General features: G+C 39.8%; 1 protein-coding gene across 8 annotated transcripts in view; it reads right to left on the reverse strand.

The window, feature by feature from the left end:
* Window positions 1-16782, reverse strand: part of STOX2 (storkhead box 2) — a 155441-nt gene that overhangs the window by 25721 nt on the left and 112938 nt on the right. For 6 of the 8 annotated variants that reach the window (XM_039388739.1, XM_027735387.2, XM_039388742.1 and 3 more), the window contains one exon: window positions 1762-1914. In XM_039388739.1, coding sequence (XP_039244673.1) covers window positions 1762-1914 — 153 coding nt within the window. Of the gene's footprint in view, window positions 1-1761; window positions 1915-2745; window positions 3024-8029; window positions 8223-8371; window positions 8506-8825; window positions 8876-16782 lie in introns of those variants that run through there. The other 2 variants (XM_027735389.2, XM_027735393.2) reach the window with 2 other exon arrangements.

The following is a 16782-nucleotide window of genomic DNA, read 5'->3' on the forward strand; positions in this document are numbered from 1 at the left end:
TGGAATCTATGGAATTCTTCTAGTACACAGCTATACAGAAAAGATGACTTGGTAAAAAAAATCATCAAAATTTAAAAGGAATTACAATTGCGAATTTTGACTTCTTTGTATTCTATCCCTTACCTTTCAACTTTTACCAGTATTTTCAAAATCAGCCAAGTATACTGGAAAAAAACCTACTGATAAACAAAACTACAAACTGGGAGAGAAAATCAGTATTTACAAAATATGCTTACAGTATTTTTTTCCACTGTGCGATTATTAAATGTCAGATAAAACTGTTTATTCCAAACACAACTCTCAATCCAGAATTACATTTTAAAATCTCAGAACTTACTACCAGTTATAGCAAAAGCCATGTAACCTTCAAGGCTTTAAGTAACTCTTGCTCTGAAATGTAAGGAAAAAAATTCCAGACAGCAGATCATGGCTATGGTTAGGCTGCCTAGATGAGACAGATGCATCAGTAGTTTTCCTGCTGAAGCATTTTGCATTAGCTGCTTTTTGCAACTGTAAAATAGGTACAGTGAAGAAGTTTCTCAACTACTTTAGAGAATTGTAAATGCAGGCACAGAATAGTTAAACGTCTTGCCCAGAATCATACAAAACACAAATGAAGAAGCTGTGCTCTCTTGAGCAGTAAACCTCTGCCCAATGCTTTTGCACCACAATTAAAATGTCTCTGTAAGATGCATTTTGCACGATTCACCAGCTCCAGACACAGAGGGCCAGTAGTGAAGCAGCATATTCAAGAGTACATTCTTGTCATAGGATTCCTCTTTTTGATGTTACAGTATCTTTAACCCGAGATAATTTCCATTTACCATTTCATAAGTATTATCAAGTGCTTCCAAGAATATCTTCTGAACAGTTCACCAGCATTTATCAACACAGCAAGTGTACCTATGGCTCTCCAGACTTTTTAGTTTAGTTATGAAGAGAGTTGTCAAGTTATCTTTAAATCTTTTGTTTTATTATTTTTCAAGCAAGGGCAGTGCAGAAGCAAAAGCCAGAACTGTGTCCAAGAAGGATCTGAAAATCCCTGGAAAGCAGGCTGACATCGTCCTTTCAGTCTAAATATAACCTCTGCCTGAAGCAGGCACATCATTGTCACTGGACTCTACAACTTGCATCACACCACACATTGAGAGCCTATTCCAGGTGGAAGAAGACATGGAGCATGTGGGAATTTTGCTCCTTAAGAGAGAATTCTCTAATGAGACCTTAATGAGGTTATCTCTATGGAGACTGGACAAAGAACTCGTTGAATGATGTCAACAGAGCTCTTATGAGTTAGCTACAACTGGCTTGAAAGCCACAAGGTGAAATAAGTCTGCTCTGGCTATGACACATCATGCTTTTTTTCCCATAGCTACTAAAGAAGTGCTAAACTCCTTTGACTATGATAGAGAAAAATGTGAGAAAAATCACCAACAAGCTTATTCTGATACTATCTGAAAAAGAAACAAGCCAACAGCTTGTTGTTTAGTACCTCAAGTAATTTTTATTATTTACATAAAGTCAGGAATTAACCCTGCAAAATGCATCTCACAAGAATGGCCTTATCACAGAGAACTCAATTCTCCATATGTTTAAGAATAAAGAAAAGGTTCTAAGATTAGTACCCTAAGGCGTCCTTTTACTTTTGCTTAGCATGTCAGGATTAGTCAATATCCCCATCCAGAAGGGACTGAGGATTGTTTAACTGCCCTTTTACAGACATGCACTCATCTAACCGATGATTTATTAATGACTGGTTACCTGGGAAGCAGGTGGTTAGGTGCTCCATTAGTGCTTCTTGTGTGACTTGTTTTCGGGCAGAGTTCATTGCTGAGATGGCCAGGCAAAGGATTTCCCCAAGTGGAATAAACTGTGACTGAGTGATGGGAGACATGCTGATGGGTGATACATCACCTGTAAAAAGACAACAGATGTGCAATGAAGCGTTTTGTTTAAAACTCTGCTCATAGAACAAGGATGTAGAGATACAACTAGCAAGAATTCTCAGAGCTCTCTAGTACTGGGCTGGAGATAAAACCCTTGCAACAGAGAACCATCCAACAGTTTATTTCAAAACTCAGACATGGTGAACTTTGGAAAATGGGAGATATATGCTATGCAGACATAGTTTCTCAAAGGGTGCAATAGACAGATTCAGAAAAATGCCAACAAATTAGTACTCATGGTTGCAAAACCTCATGCTTAACATCCTACTAGGTAACTGCACAAACAAAATAGCTGCATGTATTTCTCTGGACATAAAAGGGGAGATTTCACTCCCCTTCAAAGGATAGTGGTATGGATCACCTATCATTTCCACTTGATACGATATTTTTTTATTAATAGTAACAAAGACCAGAAAAAAATGTTGCTCAGTTAATGAATAACATTTTCATTCAGCTGAAAAAGCACAAAACACTCTTTTAGAGTCCCAAAAACATCAAAACACCTTAAGACTGATCCTCTGAATAAACCTCTCCTGGATCTATGTGTCAAATGCCTTCATACGAACTACATATTTTTAAGAAGAGAAGTTTCAAAGGTTCCAGGATGGCCCGAAAATTAACTTCGTTGTACCTTTTCTCATGTTGTCTTTACAAAGAATTCATTAACCTATACTTTAAAAAAAATGAAAGATCTTAAAAAACGTTATAGGAGAAATTACAATTTGATAATACTAGCATGACTACACAAAAACACATACACAAGTGCATTTTAACATACTTTATCCAAGTACAAAAATACCTTCTGATTCTGCTCTGTACCTCCTCTTGAAGTGGTAACAGTTCCCCAGTGCAGTTCCCCAATGATGTCAAAGAGGAAAGCAGCAGCCTAAAACATTTTCCTTGCCAGTGGAAAAGGATTACTAAAGAGTAACAGATAAAACAAGGGGTGCTTGACTACAAATCCTATTCTGGCCACAGGTCAGTCAATAGTCAGGGATTAAGTTTTACCTAAATAGCTTTGAAATTTCAGAAAAATCATCCTATTTCTGCTGCCACAGAGCAACACCTTGTGATCAAATCATGAATCAAATTACTGGAAATTAATTCAAGTTGAAACTTTCACCCACAATTCAAAGAATCCAATATTTGCCCTATTAATTCTATATTCCTATTGTGTCTACTAAACAAGAGGAACAGCTTCTAAGACTGATTATCAAAGTGCATTTAATCTTGCATTATACTCAGCGCTTTGAGGGGAAAAAAAAATTGGTGGGAGTAGCAAATTGCATAACTGTCTCAGTGAGACTTGTGGGCAATATTTTTCAATCACCAGCTGCACAATCTGTTGTACAACAGTGAAACACACCACTCAAGACAAAACAAAGATTTAAGAATAGACATTTGTGCTATGCTGTCTCCTGATTGCTTCTGCTTAATCAGGTCTGACCAGACCAATGCTGCATTCCAAACACAGCAGCATTCTTCCACCTTCAAGCTTCAACATAGTGCAGTCCAAGATCCTCATTCTTATCAGACCACAGAATTATGACCTTAAAATATAACCTTCTCTGGACATTTTTTATTCATATACAGCTAAAAGTTCTTGCCACATGCCTTACAGACAACAGCAAAGAAGATCACACGTAGCTTACAGGGAGACATGAGAGATACGCTTCCACACGACTTGGGAGCAAACACCATTCGTTCCTTCATCATTTGATAATGGAAAAGAACATCACAGCTATTATATTCCTATTTACTAATAATTATATCTGCTGTCAGCTTAAACTCCTTCATAGCCAAATCTTTGTAATCATCCAGACACATAAGTTTACCAATTCTGATCACCAGTCATCATTCACTTTGTGTAGGGGATCAGTTTCTTTAATGATTAGTTTCATGTCTAAGAAGCATCAGAATTATGATAAGAATTATGCAGATTTAGCTAAGCAATTTAAGAAATTATGTGTCGGGTATTCTTGTGAGCACTACTAAATTGAGTTCAGTGCAATGTCAAACAGATTGGCATATATTGGCCTCAGTTAAGGTTTAATCTTATTGGGTTCACTTGGCACTCAATGGGCTCTCTGGTGTCCCGGTTTTGCCTGGAATAGAGTACCTTTAAGGGCATCCAGGTGAAGGGCAGCAACTTACTCAATTGTTTTATCTGGATCATCACAGACTCAGCAATTTGTTAAACTCAGGCACCCTGGTAGGAGTATCCCTGTGCCTGCTCCCAGCCATGCACTCACACTGCCACCTACACAAGTGCCAGGATGGGAGAGTGTGAGGAAGACCTCTTTCTTTCCCTTGAATGGGAACGATTCATTCATAGCTAACCAGAACAATACTTAGGATATAAGAAATGGGCCTTAATACCATAATCAGCCTCCTGAAGTGGGAAAGGGACTCAAGGAGTTTTATACATGAAGCTTTGTTCTGCAGCCTTGCACCTGCTCCCAGAGGGATGCTTGGACAAGAACTCATAGAACAGTTGCTCTGCTTACTCCCAGGAACAGCCATCCTTCTCCCCTGACTGCCAAGAGCCTGCAGAGATCCACCTCTGGGATCACTTCCAGTTAGGACTTGTTAATGTAAAATTGGCTAAGTACAAGTTAAAAAAAATAATAAAGTTTGACTGGATTTTAGTTTAGTAACTTTGCACAGTCCTCGCTTTCAAAGCAGGCCTTCAGCATCAAATTGCTTTGTAGGTCAGTGTGCAGAAAACATTCAGTCTGCAGATTTGACCCCCTGCCAGCTGGACTCTTGTCACCAGGAACAAGCCAGGAGTTTTCACTGAAATACGAACTATACTTTACATTACTCATCAATACAAAACATTCAGTATTGGTTCCTTAATGTTAACACAACCTCTAGCAAAGCACACTGTAGTTCATATGTCAGGGTAACACACATCCTGCTTGCAAATATTTGGGAGCTTAACAACCATTTAATTAACAATAAAGATTACTATAATTGTCCATAAAATCATAATTTAAATGGCTTTAAATGCAATACAAATGTTCAACAAATATTGGTTTATGTGAGGACCTTTCTTTCTGTTTTGTAAGGGACTATCAACAGTTAAGCCATAATCTTTTCCACTGAGTGCTTTTCAACCTTCTTCATTATGACAAGGGCACTCTGTTTTCACCTCCATTGTGACAGAATGATCTCCATTGCTTATTGTTCCAGCTGTCTGGAGATAGTTACTAGCTCTTGTTTAAAAAGGCTAGCACACATTTTGAGCAGACCTAATCATAGAAAGCCAAAATCCCCTCACTCAGGGAGGCTCTAATTTGCCAGATTTTATCTTGACTATCCTGTGGCTCTGGGAAATTACATGTACTCTGTGGTTACAGTTAAGTGAACAAACTTCTTTGATGCACAATAATAGCAAATATCTTGCATCTATGAGATAATACAATATATTAACATCAATTACGCACATAAATACTGTTTAGCCTGTTGAACAGAAGGTTTACTAGAACTCCTTTAGGAAAGATCTGCTTAAAAAACAGTAAATAAGCTTTTCCTATTTTTTTTTTGAAGACCACATCACTTACATAAAACATCTAGCATATGGCTCCTGTTAGCTCTGACTGATGCTCGTCTTAAGTTGCTTTCTTTCGAAATCAAATTACTAGCCTTGACTTTCATATGTTTATGCTCCCAATTAAATGAAAACCGGAGCTCAGAGAGCAGTTTTCACCAGCTGACTGCATGCTTTGTTTAAATATAAGACATATACATATATATACATAGTTTTAGCTCTGTTTCTGCAGTGTCTGTCCAAACTTTTCTCTAAACAATTAAAAAAAAAAAAAAGTTTTCTAGACTTCTTGTTTTAAGTAGCACTTAATTTTAAAGAATGTCCAAGCACTTAAGAAACAGTGAATGGGAACTGTCCTCATTTTATGCCCTGGGGATTTGCAGCACTACCCTGGGGGAAAAATTATTTTTATTACTTAGAACAAAAGATTATGTAGCACATAAAATAAACACTTAGCTCTTACACAGCACTTTTATTCAGTGGTTTTCAAAACATTCTGAAAAACTGGGAACTATAACTATCCTTAACATACAGATGAGAAAGTGATGGTCTAACATAGCTGTGAATGAAAATTCACACCTCCTGAATCCATACCAGCCAGAACTTTTCCTGTGCCAGTGTATTTAGTGTGTTTGTTCTCTGAAAGTCTGGGTAGCACCATTTCAGGAGAAAATGAGGCAGACTACATTCTGCACCATGTATCAGCAATTCAACTATCAAATACATACTGATGATGGAATTTTTATTAGTGATTCTACTGCTGGAAAGAAGTGACCTGGAAGTCAAACTCTTTGTCTCATGAACTTTGCACAAAGATCACTTGAAAAATCACCTCTTCTCTTATAAATGGAACCATTGTGAAGGAAAATTAAATAAGTTACAGTGTAAAAGCACACTTTATGAGAACTTATACACCCTATTCCCCTGAAATAGGGAAGAGACCCTCTGATTACACTCTGCATCCTGTAAAATACAGGAAGCCAGTTTCACCTTTCCATTCCGACTCTCAACACCTTTTTAATCTTTTGTTTCTTATTGATCAAGACAACCTCCAAACATGACTTTTAGCCTGATTTCCACAGAAAATGAGGTTTGCACAATCACAATCATGTGCCAGAAAGGTTGAACCTCACTAGACAACAGTGATTCTAAAACAAGTGTTTGCTAAGCATGTTCAATCTGTACAATGCTTTACACTTAGCCACCTCCCACTAGACAGGAGAGAACCCAGTCAAAAAACACTTGTCAAAGGAAATCTGACTTCATTGCCTTTACTGCTCACAGAACTACATTATTAAATAGAAAACATCAAAACCAGAGTAGAGTAACTTCATGATACCTCATGATTATAGTGGTGGTTGCAACAGGACTCCCCTACAAAAAATTTCTTGCAAACGATTTCTTGCAAACAAAATTCTTTCTTGCAAACAATTTCTGATCTTGTTGATCGGAACAGTCTGTTCCGATCAACACACACTTATGATTTCACTCTGGGAAGAACTACATAAAGGTCATTTTCAAACAAAGGGTAGCTAACAAAACCAAAACTACTTGTAATGGGCAAAAAGAGGGCTCTTCAGAATATTATCACTTTTTACTCAAGAATACTGTAAGGAAAAAGTCTCTTCTAGAAAAAGTACCTTTTCAGGTTTACTTCAAAAAGGGACAGATGCTGAAGAAGTTACATGTCTGGCCTGGGTTGCACAATTACCCCTTTTTGCCCCAACTCCCTAGGTGACTGAATTATTCTAATTAAAAAATACTTACATAGATGCAGTAAGCAAAACTATTCTTATGTGAATTCACAGTGAGGACATACAATTGCCATTTTAAGCTAGATGTTCACATTTCATTGAACAACAGAAGGGAAAAGGAGGAATATGCAGATTCCTGTGGTATTACCCAGACTACTCTGAAATACCTTAAATCTGCACTAGTACTCTACCACAGTAAAGATCACATATCACTGGCAAAATCTGAAACAAAGAAAATTAGAAGTGTTGCTTGCACTGTTCTCAGGCATAGCCTAAATCCTCCTTTTAAGCTATATTTCCTGCAGTATTTTTATGAAAAAAGCTGCAGGCTGTGTTTACTAGACAGCTACACATATCAAGAGTACGGATAACAATAATAAAAAAATACATTAAAGATTCATCCATTTATTCCTGTTTAAAGCAGCTTAAACAAAGGCTCAACAAATGCAGCAACACACATTCATTCACTAACCAGCAAGCTCCTTCTGCACCTCTGAAATGCACGCACACCAAAACAAATAATAAACACTTCCAAGAATGTGACCACTCCAAATCTAAACATGCTGAAGAAAACAGGGCAAACTTAGTATAACCATATAACAAACACTTGTCTCTAAACAAATTTCTAGTTCCTTACCAGCTACTAACTTCAACTATGTAAACTGATTTTTTTAATCATTCAGACCCAGCTAAAATAACGACCTCCAGGTTCACCAAGTGGCACTAACTTTCAGAAACAGGTGCTAAATTGCTCACAATCAGCAGACTTGTCTTACATGCATCCATTTTGTGCATTTCCTGTGATTTAGTTTTCCTTTTCTTTGTTCATGTCCTGTGGCCAGCTGCCTCCTGGTCCAAAGTGATATCCCAGCACATGTTACAATTATGATCATCGGAAGTTTCTGCTGGAGCACGGAACTTTCCCAGAGGATTCAGTCAGCTGAGGAGATTTCTGTAGTGTTGCTTATCCTGGGAAGGAAGAGGGTGGGACTGTAGTTTTTTAATATATTGTGTGCTCTAGAATGTGTTTTCCCAAACAATATTTTTCAAATGCATCTTTTAATAAATGTCCATGTCTATATTCCTGGCACACAATATGTTAAAAAAGGGGGACTTACCTGAACCCCTATGGTCTGGTTCCATGCTCCAGTACAGTATCCAGAGTAGCTGTGATGTAACAACAATGTGCAAATTGGGGCTTTATATCACTGTGGAGGCTGGCTGAATGCAGCATAGCTCAGTGCCACAGGACCTGAAAGAAGAAAACAAAGCATGCTTTCAGGCATTAATATGCTGAACACCCACCTCTTAAAGCAGGAAATAGGGGCATACTGAAAAAAAAATGCAGTTATCTATGCAGGTCCACTGAAAGGAACACCATTTTACACAATTCTCACATAAGCATGAGAAATAAATGGTTAAGAAATTACAGGGGAGGCGGAGGTAGAGAATCTAAAAGGGACTACAAATATAACTCCCACACAGTGTTTTGAAAACATCTCTTTTTGCCCTGTTTCCATGGAATGGCTGGAATCACGTTCTGACACCACCCCCTGTTCCGAAGTCACTCACAGTCTTTGCAAAGCACCTCTCCACTGCAGTGCCTCAGGATTCTGCAGTGTCACTCCTCTTCTCCCTGGCTCTCTGCAAAGTGAAGTCATAGGAATGGATCAGCCAACCTGACTTCTCACTACCCTGCCCAGAATCCTTTGTGAACCGAAATGAGTCATCGCTCTGAAAAAAATCCACAGCGCAATGTTCCAGGTTTCTCCCTGTGTCTGCGCTGGCTTCTTTGTCTTTGAAACGAAGTGCCTATGCTTCTGGAACAGTGCCCAGCTGCATTGTACAGGATAACAAGCCAGCCTTCTCATTAAGTGGACAAGAAAGCTATTTACATGCATTAGCAAAGACAAGTAAGTTGAAGCTTTAACCCTCTAGTCAAGACAAAAAAATTACCCCTAACATATCTTCCTGACGTAACACACAACTCCTCCAGTACACAGAAACACAAATGCACAGACACATGTGGGTATACACACACAGAGAGCAGTATTTTCTTAAATTATTCACTATTTATCATGACACGTACCAGTATTGACTCTACTGATTAAAAAGTAAGATTTACTCTCCTTTGTCAGTCCTGAAGAATGCTGCAGACCTGCATGTAACAAACAACTCTGCTGTACACTCGATCAAAGTTGTGCTGCTGCAAACTGTTTATCCAAAAATTAGAAGCAGTGGACAAGTTCTTGCAAGCTCATTTTCCATCATCCCATTCAGCATTTGGGCTCACAAAAAAGTGAGCCCTGAAACCATGCCAGACAAAAAATGTCAAACTGCTCCAAGTGCTGAAGGCCAGCAGAGCTGCTTCAACTTCTTCTGCTACTGACAAAGAAGGCAATGCTCAGAACGAGGTCACTGTGTCAGGATCTCACTCAGTGCTAGGTTTTCCTTTGCTTGGTGAGGACATGCTAAGCTAAAGCATCAGAAAAGCACAGAAGTAGGAATAATGTGTGATGAGAGACAGATGCTGCTGTTTTGAAGAAACATTTTTAGTTGTTTGGAGATTTTCTTGAAATATTCAAAATTGCCTTTACTGCAAAAGAACTACTTCTAGTCATGATGTAGTCACCAAAATGAGTGAAACACAGCACTTTAGGACTCATCTGTGCTGTGCTGGAATAGGCAGTTCTCCTAGGTGCTCCCCTAAATGAACATACCAGGTGTTTAGGACCAAATGAAATACAAAAGTCACCACCTCCCTATGCTGCAAGCCCTGGCCCTACAACAACCCTGGCAGCGAGAGTCCAACCAAGCCTAAAATAGGTCTATGCAAGTGTTTCAAGATAACAAGTAAATACCTGGGTTACACAACTAACAAACATCACTTTTGGTTGCAGGTCTATAGCAACTATTATGCAGTAAAGCCATACTTTAAGTGGGCTAATTAACCTGTGTAAGGTTAACCAGGTGCTTTGCTACACCTGTAGTTACACAGCAGCCATGACCTCAACATGAAAAGCTAGGGCTTTGCTATACACACATCAATTTCTGTGTTCCTGAAAGGCCTCATTCCAGGAAATTTGCCTTCAACTTTAGAGGAGTTTTGCCTTCCCTGGGGCTGCAGGATCAGCCTGAATGCCTCTAATGAATCCAACTTGGCATTTGCAATGTTTGGGTCCCCTGGGATCATCCTGCAGAAACTCTACTTGGTTGTCTGCTAAGCACACACCCACTTTACAGCAACGAAACTCATTCCATGAAGAAAAATTTCTGTGGACTTAAAAGTGATTTACAACAAGCACCTACTGAAAGAAAAAAAAACAAGAGCTCCAATCTGCTTTCCCTTTGCACCAGACAACATTCACGCAAAGCTAAATATCAGGGTCTGTGCATGCTGCACTGTTTTCACACACACACACAGAGGTTCTTGCAGCAGTAGTCATGCTACTGTCCCCAAAATTAAAACCCCGGAGGAAGAAAGATAATGGTAATACTACAGCCAGAATACCTTTTCTCTCTAACAAATTTCTCTAGCACTTGAACCCAAATTATATGCTTGGGACCAGTCCAACTATTCTGAACAGACTGACACAACTGTAAGCTCTTTCAGTGAGAGAACTCCACTTGCACATGTGACGCCTAGAGATACCTGGAAGGCACCAAGTGCGCATATGTACCTAGGGTGCACAGACATCTCACATGCACAGGCACCTAGGCATGCCTTTACTCAAATTCATCAGCTTACAGCCCTTTAATCAGTATCTAATCAGTGCCCTGAACTGGAGGACCATGACTGTGAGAATGACCTACTCCCACCCAACTCTGAAATTGTGCAGGATCTGCTGCTCCAGCTGGATCCCTACAAATCTATGGGCCCTGATGGGATTCATCCCATAATCCTCAAAGAGTTGGCTGATGTCATCGCAAAACCTCTCTTGATGATTTTTGAGTGGTCTTGGGAATCCGGAGAGGTCCCAGCTGATTGAAAGTTGGTGAATGTTGTCCTGATTTTCAAGAAGGGCAAGCAGGAGGACCCCCGAAACTACAGGCCTGTCAGTCTCATTTCAATGCTTGTAAAGTTATGGAAAAGATTATTCTGGGAGGTACTGAAAAACACCTGAAAGACAATGCTATCATTGGTCACAGCCAGCATGGCTTCATGAGGGGAAAGTCCTGCTTATCTAATCTGATTTCCTTTTATGACAAGGTAACCCACCCAGTTGGATCAAGAGAAGCCAGTTTTTGCATTTCAGGAAAACTTTCAATACAGTCTCTCACAGGATTCTTCTAGACAAAATGTCCAGCACATTGGTTGAGCACAGAGGGTAACAGTGAAGGGGTAACATGAGACTGGAGACCCATCACTAGTGGAGTTCCACAGAGCTCCATCTTGGGCCCTGTGCTCTTCAACACCTTCATAAATGACTTGGACACAGGAATGAAAGGGATATTAAGCAAGTTTGGAGATGACACAAAACTGGGAGGAGCTGTTGATTCCTTCGAAGTCAGGGAGGCCCTGCAGAGAGACCTTGCAGTTCTGGGCACCACAATATAAGAAAGATATTTAAGCTACTAGAGAATGTCCAAAGGAGGGCAACAAAGATGGTGAAGGGCCTTGAGGGGAAGCCGCATGAGGAGAGGCTGAGGTCACTTGGTCTGTTCAGCCTGGAGAAGAGAAGACTCATTGCAGTCTACAACTTCCTTGTGAGGAGAAGAGGAGGGGCAGGCAGTGATCTCTGGTCTGTGGTGACCGGTGGCAGGACCTGAGGGAATGGCCTGAAGTTGTAACAGGGGAGGTTTAGGTTGGGTATTAGAAAAAGGTTCTTCACCCAGAGGGTGGTTGGGCACTGAAACAGGCTCCCCAGAGAAGTGGTTACAGCACCAAGCCTGACAGAGCTCAAGAGCTGTTTGGATGATACTCTCAGGTGTATGGTGTGACTCTTGGGGATGGCCCTGTGCTAGGCTGACAGTTGGACTCCATGATCCTTGTGGGTCCTTTCTAACTCAGCATATTCTGTGATTAAGAGCAGCAAGAAGTGCCTGATACCCCAAGCCTGGCAGAGAGCAAAAGGGAAAGAAGAGATCAGCAGTGGGAAAATGTAAATGAGAATGTTTAGAAGTGCTGAAGCTGATGCATAAACCAGTGCTGCCACCATCAGTGATGTTACTGCAGCGTAGCCTTACAGGAGGACGGTCTGGCCAAAATACCATATGCACTCCCCAGTCAAGGCAGCTACTCTGTTCCTCCATCCCAGAGCACATGATAGAGGTTAGTACTGAAACAAAAGCTGTCTTTTTGACAGTGTACAGTACAAATACACCATACACTCCTCTCTGTGTAACTCCATGCAAGCATGTGCATCCAAATACACCAGTACAAAATACAATATAGCCCGAGATCAATCTCCATCCTACAGTGAGGAAACAGATGATCTAAAGATCCCATTTTCTTCCTTTGCACACACATAGTGCTGAACATAGACTCCTTTGTCAAACTCAACATTAGCTTGCATACATCCTTGAGTCCTCCTGAGTCAGGGCCTGGCATTCCCTTCCTTTGCCACAGCCCTTTCACCATCAGTAGAGGGAAACTCAAGAGGAAGAAAGGAATACGCTCAAATGGGGACACACACACACCATGCTCACCGCACACAACACATGACAGAGAACAAAAAAGGTTAAAAAAGAACACGGTCAAAAGAGTCCAAGAAGGTTACCAAGAGGGTAATTCAGACTAGCCTGTACCAGTTACCATGGATCCCAAATTTCCGAGGCTAAAATCAGCCATCAGCTCTCAGCAAAGCCTGTAGTTGCAGAGACTATAGTCATCTACCATTATGATTACTTCTACAAGAACCAATTTCACAAAGCAGGGAGCACCCAGCCACTACACTAAGAACACAAACCACGAACTCTGTGGCTCCAGAACACACCAGACTAAGGAACATCAGACGTACACTTACATTTCTTTAGGAAATCTCTTAATACTAGAAATTATGACATATTAGTGCTTCACTAATAATAACTTACTTGTAGTATGCTAATAAGTTCCACTTGACTTACCTGAACAAATCTCCCAGTTCTTTAAGAATTCACTTAAGAAAACACAAGAGGAAATATGATCAGGATATTAAGCTCAGTAATATCCCAACAAGTAATGCCCATCTGTTTTTGTGCTAATATTGTCTAGGAGCTTAAACATTCTTTTTTTTTTTTTTTTGCTTCTGCTGCTTACACCCCAATGAATTAGCAGAGAACACACCTCCCCTCCTTCAGATCTCATTCAAATGGTTTTTTAAAAAAGCACATTCTTTTAGCGCTCTTTCACACATCTGCTCCTCCTGTCCCTTTCATCCTTCTAGAGGACTCCTCTACATTTTCTCTAACTTACATAACTTTCCTCTAAAAGCAAGAACCAAAATTCTGTGCCATATTCTAGCCAATCTCTCACCTGCATCAGGTACCAGGAAATTGAAATTTCCTTACCTTTAGTGGAAATACCCCACACTATACCCTGGTTTTTTCCTCCACAGCTGTACTATATTGGTGTCTCACCATCAGTCACCCTGCAACTGAACAAGCAGTTTCAGTTATGTTTCTTATTCTGCCTGCAACTGAGTCTGAAGCAAATATTCCTGTGTTTGACTCCCAGGACCATGATCTTTAACAGCACACTCTGCAGGTATGATTAAGGATCTTTGATCATCCAATTCTTGTCATTTGTTATCCATTTTTTAAGCATCTCCATTTAGCACATTCTAAAAAAGAATCTCAAAACCTAAAATGAAAAACAAGCTATACTTTAAATGTTATTTAATGCAGGACAGAATCATTATTAGGAAGTGCCACACTTCCTAATACAGCAAGCCAGGAAACAGCATTTGAACGAACCCATCAAGCCTTAACAGGAAAAACAAAGCAATCAACAAAACTCCTTCCCTCAAAAGCCTAGTAGGTAAAGCAACTGTCTTCTTAGAATTCAACTACTAAAAGAGGCTTCTTTAAATTATAGTTCACTGGAAAGTCTGTGATATTTTAAACCACACAGAAGAATTTTCTAACAGATTTTGTCGCTAGGACCACAAGACAGGAAGGAAGGAGGATTTGGGCTTGTTTTTATCACAGAAACGTGCTACTATCAAATTAATTTGAATAATCTTAATGCTATATTGTTTTCAACCACACCAACACCCCACCTCGTCAAAAACAAAGCCTGCCTGTTCTCTGGCAGCAAACAGCAAATGCAAAGATAGAAGCATTAAAAAAATCTGACACTGGAGGAGATTTGGCAAGAGAGAGTGAGCACATGAGAAACAAAAGAAACAAAACCCAAAAAACAATGATAAACCTAGATGTTTTCTTTTAGGGTGGAAATTTTAAAAAGGCACAAAAAATACTCCTTTTCAAACACTCCTGAAAGCACAGAATATGGCTGTTGGAAGTCTAAGCCACATGTTCTTCACTGTCCTCTTCAGCTTAGCCAGAACACATTTGCAGTGTGCCTAGAGATGCTGCAGTTAATATTCAGCAAGAATCTAGTCAGCAGCTAAAATTCTTGAAAGGTAAAGCGATAATTAGCAACACAACCCAGTGGCATAGTGCACTCTCTCTCATTTATATTGACTGCTGCAACCATTAAAAGATTTTCATCCCAAAGACAGTACTGCAGTGGTTACACCTTTTCAAACCAACAGTGATGACTGGCAGATAACTTCAAGTTAAAATAAGAATCTGCAACACTGAACACAAGTCCCATGGTACTGCAGCAGCCTTTAACAGCCGAGTTTTTCCTGGCTAGGAGAGATAACCGATGAAAAGGCCAGGCATGGAATCAATTAAATTAGTGCCAAAGTGGTTTGAAAAAGAAAAGGTTAGATGCTCCAAAGACTTAGCAGTTGAGAGTTTACTGGGTCATGTTTTTCCCTGTCGTGGAAACAGAGTTTTCACTGTGGCTAGAGTACCTTCAAGGAGATGTACTTTAATGCTTGTGAAATTGAAATATTTTACACCCCAATACATGAAAAAGCTATCCTACTCTATTCTGCCCCTATGCTCCACCTGCATGGGGTAGATGCAGTGACCCCTGTTACCCACAGTGGCTCAAAATACTTTAAAATTCTGTCCTTTGGTCTAGCCTGTGCGGAGATCAGCTGTGAGGATGGGAACACAGGAACACAACAGTTCAGCAACTCACCAAATCTGCTGCCTCCCTCATGCTGGTCAAGCATCTTAGAGGAAGCATTAGAAAACCAACTGCACACTGCCACCAATTTACACTGCACCTTAAAGGGAAATGCCCTTGTTCCAGACAGAAACCATTCTTTTGAGATCCTTGAGGACTGGCAGATATTCATTTTTTCTCTCAATCAGTATGACTATTAGCAAATGCAGCAATCAAAACCTACCTCCCCAAATAAATGACAGTACCTGGAATCAGGGATTCCCCCAATCAAACAGTTCACTAGATGAAACATTTCCTCCTGTCCATTTCACATATTTTCTTGCTTTTGAATTTTACTGACCACTCATTTTACTACAGGAAGCAGTAAATCAAAACCTACAACAGACATTTTGCTACTATTTCAACAGTAACACCTCCCTATCTACTGCTCTTTTATTTTTAAATGAAATTTCAGGAATCTGAAAATCTCCCTGTACATGAGCCATAAAACCAAAAATGGTATGCAAAAGGATGAAATTATCAATTTCACAGAGACCTCTCTTGCATGACTTCTTACATATCTCCTCATTTACAGAATCTTAAGTTTAGACTTTTAATTACTACTCCTGACTCATCTAACGCGTTCACTGCTGACTCCAGCAACGTGCAGACTGTGCTCCTAAAAAAGCACAAAACCTAACATATTTAAGCTCTATTTTGTCAGCGTTCACTGCACTGCCTTATACCACGTTGCTTATGTCACTATTCTACAGAATTGCTCAGCTGTTTCACTCAGCTGTCACTAGTGCCTTCTGAAATCCTCCTCAGCAGTCTTAATGAACCTGAACAACTGTGATCTGATAGACAGGGTTACCGCTTCATTATCCATTCCATCCTTCAGATTTTTAATACAGCTATTAAACACCAAACATTTGGTATTGATCACTGCTGCACAAAACACTGTTAACCATCTCCAGGGCCCAGAAATGGCCATTCTTCCTTTTTCTCCTCTCTATACTAAACTGAGCTTGACAAGACTTTTGTTTTGGACTTTCACCAAGCATTTATAAAGCACTAGAGCGTGGAAGAGTTCTTGTGCTCCCCGAGTGTCGCTATGACCCAGTTTTCTGAAAGATGAGAGCGCATAAAAATAGTTGTGTCTTTGCCTTCTTATTCAGTATAAAGACCTAAACCAGGATATCAAGGCTAGATTCCTGAGATGATCTCAGAAGCTGCTGATGATCTCAACTTTAACTGAACTAAACCAAAAGACTAGCAAAATGAGAATTAAGATAATTTCTTTAACAGATTTCAGAAGCAACCACTGGATACAAAGGGAAAAATCATATACAAAAAAAATTTGAG

Source organism: Pipra filicauda, unplaced genomic scaffold (assembly GCF_003945595.2).
Source record: "Pipra filicauda isolate LSUMZ 115617 unplaced genomic scaffold, ASM394559v2 scaffold67_size6003252_pilon, whole genome shotgun sequence".
Taxonomy (NCBI): domain Eukaryota; kingdom Metazoa; phylum Chordata; class Aves; order Passeriformes; family Pipridae; genus Pipra; species Pipra filicauda.